This window comes from Myotis davidii, unplaced genomic scaffold (assembly GCF_000327345.1).
Source record: "Myotis davidii unplaced genomic scaffold, ASM32734v1 scaffold732, whole genome shotgun sequence".
NCBI classification, from domain to species: domain Eukaryota; kingdom Metazoa; phylum Chordata; class Mammalia; order Chiroptera; family Vespertilionidae; genus Myotis; species Myotis davidii.
In genome coordinates, this window is record NW_006284349.1 from 528,210 (window position 1) to 536,204 (window position 7,995).

Genomic DNA, 7,995 nt, shown 5'->3' on the forward strand with positions numbered 1-7,995 from the left:
TGTTTCACCAACACATTTCTAATGCCTGGTTCACTGCCATGCGATGCAGCAAACGGGGGAGCTCACTAGCGCCCCGGAGTGCAGGCTCTGCTCCGAGCTCAGTCCCCGTGGCTAGTCCACTCCCCCCCCGGGGCCTGCACAGGAGGGGTTCTACTGGGCCCTTAGGGCTCCTGCCAGTCCAGACATTACAGACAGAGCAGCAGCCTGTGTTGACCCTCAGGCCCAGGGTGGGGGTTGAATGGCTGCACACTGGGCTGTGTGTTCTTGGCTGGAGGGAGGATGTGTCTCGCATGGCGAGCCTGTTCCCTCCTTCCTGCAGCTGTGATGTCACCTTGCCTGGCATCTCGGGCGCTGCCCGCCTTCACCTCCCCGCCTGGGCCTTGCCGCCTGCCTGGCTGTGGAGGGGCGCAGTGGCTCCTGGGGCCTCCTTCCCTGTCCCGCACCCTCAGAGAGAAGCTCGCTGCCTGGCGGGTGTAGTCCGAGAGCAGGCGTTGAAAACTTAAAAATGGCAATGAGGTCGTGATCGATTCGCAAGCCCCACATGAGACTCCCTCCTCACGCCCAGAAGCCAGGTCCCCTTTCCTTTCCCGCTGTGGTCTCCCAGGGTGATGGGCTTTCCGGTGCTTCCAGGGAGGAGAAGACAGAGCAGCTGGCCGACACCAGGCATGAGGTGGATCAGCTGGTGCTGGAGCTGCAGAAGGTCAAGCAGGAGGTGAGTGGAAAGCCTGTTGTGTGTGGAGGGGGCGAGGGGCTAGGACGCCCAGTAACCATGGCCCGAGGTCCAGGAATGTAACCGCGGGACCTTCCAACAAAGGCCTGCTTCCTTCCCGCTCAGAGCAACGCTGCCTGAGAGCCAGTTGTCCTGAGAGTTGCTGTGGGGATGACATGTTTCGGTGACGGCGTGTGGGGCTCCCGCAGGGGCCTGCACATGGAGCTGCTCGGCCACCAGGACCTGGCTCCTCCTGGGGCTGCAGGGACTTGGCCCCTTTCTCCCCAGCCCCGAGGGTGCCCTGAGCCAGGTCCCCTGTCTTTGCCCACCTCCCAGAACATCCAGCTGGCTGCCAGCGCCCGGTCTGCTCGCGCCTACCTCGACGAGCTGGACTCCCTGAGGGAGAAGGGGAGCCGCGTGGAGAGGCTGGAGATGGAGCTGATGCGCTTCCGGGAGAAGCTGAAGGACGCGGACTTCTACAAGGCCCGCATGGAGGTGAGCTTCTGTCCTGGAGGAGGGGGAGGAGCCGCGATGCCTCCCCAGCTGCCCTGGCACCAGGCCTGTCTGCAGGACCCCTGGGCCTCCCTCTGTGAGTGGCAGGAATAGGGTGGGGAATAGGGTTGAAGGGCCCTGGTTCTTTTGGGATTTTTCCTCCTACTTCATGCCACAGTGATGACCTTTATTAAGACTCTTGTAATTCCTGTGGCTAAATCTTGCCAGGACTGTTCTCTCACCTATAAAACAGAGATAATTGTGCTAGTTCATGAGGTTTCTACAGTGAAAGAGGTAGAATGCCTGGTATCTGGGCAAGTCCCATATTAAGCTCTCAGTGGCACAGCCTCCTCGGATCCCGGGGTTACGGGTCCATTCCGGGAAGGGTGTCAGGGCTGAGGCAGGGATTCTGGTGCTTTGGCCACTCACCCCAACGGCTTCAGGTCAACAGTGCGTTCGGACCCCTCTCTTCCGAGGGTGTGGGGATTTCGCCCCCTTCGCAGATCCCAGGGGTCAGGGGCAGTTTGAGGGAGCTGGGTGAAATCGGGGTGCCAGCTCATCCTGGGGGGCCTGCTGGATGGTAAGAAATCATCCCCATTGCCGGCCAGGAAGCCTGTGAGGGGCTGAGCGCAGTCTGGGGTCACAGGCTCCCCTCCCTGCCCAGCTGGTGGCCGGCAGGTGTGCGTGGGGCAGGCTGTTTGGCCGGGGACCTCAATGTGCTCTCCTGCTGCCGACGGACCCTGAGGCCCCTGGGCCGCGTGGCGGCAGGTGGGGGATGGCTGTTTGTATCTCCGACCCACTCAAGGCGGGTCTTTCCCCAGGAATGTTGGTGACACACTCGTCCCACCCCCTGTGGAGGAGGCACCCTGGGTGTTGTGTCAAGGCAGCCTGGCCGGGCGGGTGGGGGTGGGAGGCCGCTCTCTGCTTTGTCCTGGGAATGGTCTGCTGGCCCTGCTGGTGATGAGAGGCATCAATCTGCAGCAGACAGGTTCCGGGACACGGCACACTCACTCACGGGAAGTGGTGGCACAGGTGGGAGGGTCCCAGACAGTCATGTACAGACTCCCCCAGACCGCTGCCTCCGTAGCCCTCCTGCACACCGGGACGGGATGCAGCCCCCACACCTCACCCTGGAACTGCCCCGTGGATGGGGGTGCGTTTCGGGGCCCGTGCAGGCTGCCTTGCTCAGTCACACAGACACGGCATCCGAAGGCCTGTGTGGCCCAAGCCCTGCGCCGGGAGCTTCCGGGCTTCTGGAAGGTTCCGCACAGGAACTCCTTTTCTGTGTTCTCAGCTTTCATGCCTCTGGATGATACGGCAATGTTTTTCACAATGATTAGTAATTTTGCTGTCAAGTTAGTAAGGCCTTAGGCCTGGCCGGTTTGGCTCAGTGGATAGAGCATCAGCCTGCGGACCAAAGGGTCCCGGGTTTGTTTCGGTCAAAGGCCTTTACCTCTGTTGCATGCTCCTTCCCAGCCCGGGCCCTGGTCTGCAGGAGGCAACCAATCGATGTGTTCCTCTCACATCGATGTTTCTCTCTGTCTTTCCCTCCCTCTTCCACTCTCCTTAAATAAAAGATCAATGGAAAAATATCCTCCTTCCTGCTTGTGCCCCTCCATGGGCTCCAGCTCACATCATTGATAGTCTGAGCCTCTTCCCACCCCCACCCGGGGGCTCCGTAAGAGAACACAGGTGAGTTCAAGCCCCAGCTTCACCCTCGCTGGCTTTATGGCTTGGGGCTCATTCCTTAATTGACCCACGGCAGCAGCCTCTTCGTGTGTAGGAAGGGACTGTGCCTGCCTCCCCCTCGGAGCTCTGTGAAGAGTTAATGTGGCAAGACAGAGGGCACCTAGTACAGGGCTGCGGATGGGCAGAGAGACGGTGCCCAGGTGACTCCAGAGTCTGTGAGCAAACCCTTCCCGCTGCCAGGCTGTGAGGAATCGCAACAAAAACAAAAAACAAAAGAAAATATTAGTCATGCCTTAAGTTTTGCATTAGTTTAATGAGTTACAAGAGAAGGCGTGTGGTTCATAGAGCCCGGGCCAGGCAGAGGGTGGGTCACACTGTTCTCGGGGCCCTTGTGCCCGGGCCCAGGGAGCAGTGAGGACGGTGCTGCACTCAGGTCCTTAGATCGCTGTGGTCCCAGCAGCCCCGCAGACTGTGCGCAGGCCCCGGTCAGCCCTGCTCGGCCAGGTTCCCTGTGTGCACCTCGAGCCTCCGAGGGGAGGGACACAGGGCACTTGGTCGTCACCACACAAGGACAAACCCATCTTCCAGCAATGAAAACACTTGAAATCTGGGGAGAAGGATGGGGAAAAGTCACGAGGTTTTGTCTCCTTCCAAATGGTGACGCTTCGGGTGCGATGGGCAGCGGGTCAGAGAGCCAAGGACGGTTCCCCTCCACTGGGGACCAGCCATCAGGCCTGGCCTGTGACGGCCTAAACGTGGCCCCTCAGCTGTTTGCTGGGCTGCGTCTAGCCTCTAAATAGCCTCTGGTTCAGTTGGGGCCAGGCCCTCAGGGGGCGGGGGGGCAGGCTGGCTGTGGGCAGCTGCAGGGGTGGTGTGGCTCCTCCCTTGTCCGGGCCAAGCCCTTTGCCAGCTCTAGGACCCTGGCACAGCTTCTTGCGGTCTGGTCTCTCACTTCTGAGGTGGCAGGGTGTGCAAAGCAAGTTTAGATATTTCTGACGCATAATATACGGCGAAGGTTGATGCCACCAGAAAATGGAAACGTATTTGAATAGTAGCTGTAAGTCACTTTGTTCCACGCTGCATTCTGCTTCTGGACGCTTGTCCATCCCTGCTTGTCTCCAAGCCTTGCAGGGCCCAACTCACTTGCCACCTCTGATTCCCCCTCATGGCGTGACTCAGCTGACAGGTGTCACTGAACACTTCTGGGAGGCCCACGAGACAGAAAGGGAATCGTCCTGCCCTGAGGGACGAGCCTACGGGAGGGGGACAGGCCAGCTCAGTGTTGCCTCAGAGTGGGCACTGGGGGAGCCCGAGCATCCGACTCACCGGGTGGGACAGAGTGGAGTGGCAAGCACTTCTCAGAGGGGGCCACCCCAGCTGGGTTCTGAAGGCCGAGTAGGAGTTGGTTGTCAGGCTGAAGGGGCAGGCTGTGCTGTGGGAGCTCAGGGCCTGAGCGTGTGGTGGTAGAGATGAGTACTGGTGGGTAGACTGGCTGGAACACAAGGTGAGGATGCTGGGGCCACGGCCACAGAGGGAGGGCCGGGCCTCCTTCCTGCTTGTGCCCCTCCGTGGGCTCCAGCTCACATCGTTGGTAGTCTGAGCCTCTTCCTCTCCCCCCCCACCCCCCGGGGCTCCACAGGTCTGGAGCTCTCCAGCTGAGTTCAAGCCCCAGCTTCACCCTCGCTGGCTTTATGGCTTGGGGCTCATTCCTTAATTGACCCACGGCAGCAGCCTCTTCGTGTGTAGGAAGGGACTATGCCTGCCTCCCCCTCGGGGCTGCTGTGAAGAGTAATGTGGCAAGACAGAGGGCACCTAGTACAGGGCTGCGGATGGGCAGAGAGACGGTGCCCAGGTGACTCCAGAGTCTGTGAGCAAACCCTTCCCGCTGCCAGGCTGTGAGGAATAGCAACAAAAACCAAAAAAAAAAGCTAAGTCACCGTGTGATTCTGGGAGGCTTCCTGGGGCGGGAGCAGAGATGAGGGGAAAGAGCTGAACGGCTCCCCCGTGTGTGCTGGGCCATGGGACAGGAGTAAGTCCAGCAGACTCCTCCCATGAGGGGGCCTGGGAGGGACCAGCCATGGCGTCCCACACCCAGTATGTGCCTGACCCCCAGAGGCTCATAGTATTGTTTGTTGTGCCTTAGCCCTCATTTCCAGGAAACGGCCGAGAGCTGTTGTTTTTCTAAGAGGACGTGAGTGACATGTTCAAATAGGAACTGGGTATTGAACAATAGCTCACCCATAGCCATTTATTTCCAGGACCCAGATCAGAGGAATGGCTATTGAATTGCGAGGCCTGGACTCGGCCCTGGAATAGGGGACAGACTCTTAGCCCCACCCCTTCCTTGTTGAGCAAAGTCCCATACCTGTCAGCAGGCGCACTTGTCCAATAGACGAGGCTGTACATGTCAGACACTCCAACACCAGGGCTGGCAGGAGGTAGACGCTGAAGAGGTGTTCCCTTCCCACATTTAAACAGTGTCTTGATTCAGAGTTTTTCCATAGAGAACGTGCATCGGGCCTGGCCTGATGGAGAAGGGGCAGGTGCTCAAAAGCGGAGACAGAACGTCCGCGGCAGCACGTCGCCCTGAGGTGCAGGTTTGGGTCCAGATGCCTGAAGAAGGCGGTCCTCAGGACCCGGGGGCCTGGGTCTGATGGTTCTCATGTATGTTTGCTGACCAGGAGCTGAGAGAAGATAACTTCACTTTGATTGACACCAAGTCCATTCTGGAGGAGCAGCTGACTGCGGCTCGCGCCCGGGTCGATAAACTGTACGAGCTGGAGAAAGAGAACCTGCAGCTGAAATCGAAGCTGCACGACCTGGAATTGGTATGACAAGTCGTCAGCATGTGTACGACAGATGGGGGCAATTTCAGATGCGTGTTGTGCCCTCTCTGACTTCCTGCTACTGGGTGGGTGCTGCTGCCGACGCTGTGACCCGCTAACGGTGGACAGTTGCTTGCAAAGCTCACCAGCCTGAGTGGATACCACTTAAGGCCCTCAAAACAGATAGGGCCTGGCTGTTGTGTTGCTTTTCTGTAAGGATGGTTGTGCATGGGCGTCTTTTGCAAAAAAGGGCGTTTGTGGTGTGGGTTGAGCTGTGATTTGGGAGTTCCTGCAGTCTTTCCAAGACACATGAGGCCTGCTAAGGGGCCGCAGAGCTGCCCGCTATCATATCACGCTTTAAAGCCCTGTGCTGTCTGCCACTTTGTTTAGACACCACTCAGAGACGTCGGTGTCTTCATCACCTAGGCCAGGGGTCGGCAAACTCATTAGTCAACAGAGCCAAATATCAACAGTACAATGATTGAAATTTCTTTAGAGAGCCAAATTTTTTAAACTTAAACTATATAGGTAGGTACATTGTTATTCACTTAATTAGGGTACTCCTAAGGCTTAGGAAGAGCCACACTCAAGGGGCCAAAGAGCCGCATGTGGCTCACGAGCCAGTTTGCCGACCACGGACCTAGGCCACTGGGTCAGCATGTCTTTCAGTAGCTGTAAGGTCTCCCAGCTGGGCCTGTGTTGGAGTCACCTCTGTGCAGCTGTGCTTTTGGAAGTGAGCAGGTGCATGGAGGCCCTTCATCCTGGGGGAATGAGGATGGATGCACGGGGGCAGGGCCTGTCCAGAGGGGGGCATGGGGGCACCCTCACCACTCCCCTCTTCCTGCACTAGGACCGGGACACAGACAAGAAGCGCATTGAGGAGCTGCTGGAGGAGAACATGGTCCTCGAGATTGCACAGAAGCAGAGCATGAACGAGTCCGCCCACCTGGGCTGGGAGCTGGAGCAGCTGTCCAAGAATGCAGACCTGTCCGACGGTAGGCAGAGCCCCTGGGGCCTGGGAGCCAGCCTGGCTGCGGTTTCTCCCTCAGCCAGGGAGCTGAGCCCTTGGCTCTGAATCTCATGTGTCAGCCCATCCTCACCCCAAATGAATAGGACTTTATTCAAGGGCCATTTGGAACTGTTTCATTGCAATTCTCCCCAAGGAGAACGTGAAGGGTCTGGCAGCCTTAAAGTCAGGACATGAACTACAAAGTAAGTGTTGCCAGATTCTCAGCTCCCATGCGGACAGTCCCAGGAGCTTCCAGATGACAGCACGCTGACACCCAGAGGCTGTCTTAGATCTGTCCGTGGGGGACTGAAAGCTCTGGATGGCAGGAGCCTTCCCCAGTGCTCACTCACCTGCATTCTAACAGAGGCCTGGGCTGATTTCCTCCGTTTGTGTCATCATCGGGCAGACGGGTGCAGTCTGTTCTGTCTCCCTGGGCAGGGCTGCAAAGTGTCTGCTTCTCAGGGGAACCAGGCCTCTCCCTCTCCCTCTTGTGTTTGCCCCCTCGCAGCCCCCAGAGGAGGTGTGGGGCTGGCCAGGGAAAGGTGGGTGGGGCAGGCAGTGCACCCGGCAAACAAGTAGCCAGTCCCTGTGCTCAACAACATCACATGTGCACCTGAGGGTGCAGGCGAAGGTGCGCTTAGATCTCTGCACCGCGCAGGAGGGCCTTGGGCTGGTTTGGGGGTGGGGGAGGCGCTGCTTTTCCAATTCTGATCAACATTCCTAAGCATCATGGAGAGGCTGTTGAGAGCAGCTGGATAGTCCTTCTCTTCAAGGGTCCCCATCAGTTCCAAACCTAAATCAGTTCATTGAACTATGAACTTGTGTGAGGAGTCGGTTCTCTCTGTGGTTTGGAGTCTCAGCACTCCTGGGACCAAGGGTGGGCACCGCAGGGATCTCTGCTCTGGGAGCTCAGGTTCATGGGGAGGACACTGCCCCCTGATGGAACGCAGGAGTGGTGCGGCTGGCAGGGACCTCTCAGACCTAATGTTTCTGTTAGAGACCAGGGAGGCTGGTGGGTTGGGAAGCCTCCCTGACTCAGGCCCTCTGTGTAGTTTGTGAGCCCTTTCAGGTCAGTGCCCGTGACTACTTCTTGGTGTTCCCACGCCTGCTGCTTAGCTGGCAGCTCATGAACAAAGCGTGAATGGACTTTTGCGTGGATGGTGTGGTGGCTTCTTGAATCAGAAAGGCCTGGCTTCAAGTCCTGGCTCCTCCACCTGTTAGCCAGGTGACCTCTTTAAACCTCCGTTTTCTTATATGCAAAATGGGGGTAA

At 58.1% G+C, this 7,995-nt stretch overlaps 1 protein-coding gene across 1 annotated transcript in view; it reads left to right on the forward strand.

The window, feature by feature from the left end:
- The window catches only part of CCDC88C (coiled-coil domain containing 88C), a gene marked incomplete at its 5' end in the record, with an annotated part of 133,104 nt that overhangs the window by 56,687 nt on the left and 68,422 nt on the right, over window positions 1-7,995 (forward strand). The window contains 4 exon segments of the mRNA XM_015571294.1: window positions 631-712; window positions 1,046-1,204; window positions 5,572-5,718; window positions 6,566-6,710. Of these exon segments, the coding sequence (XP_015426780.1) occupies window positions 631-712; window positions 1,046-1,204; window positions 5,572-5,718; window positions 6,566-6,710 (533 nt within the window).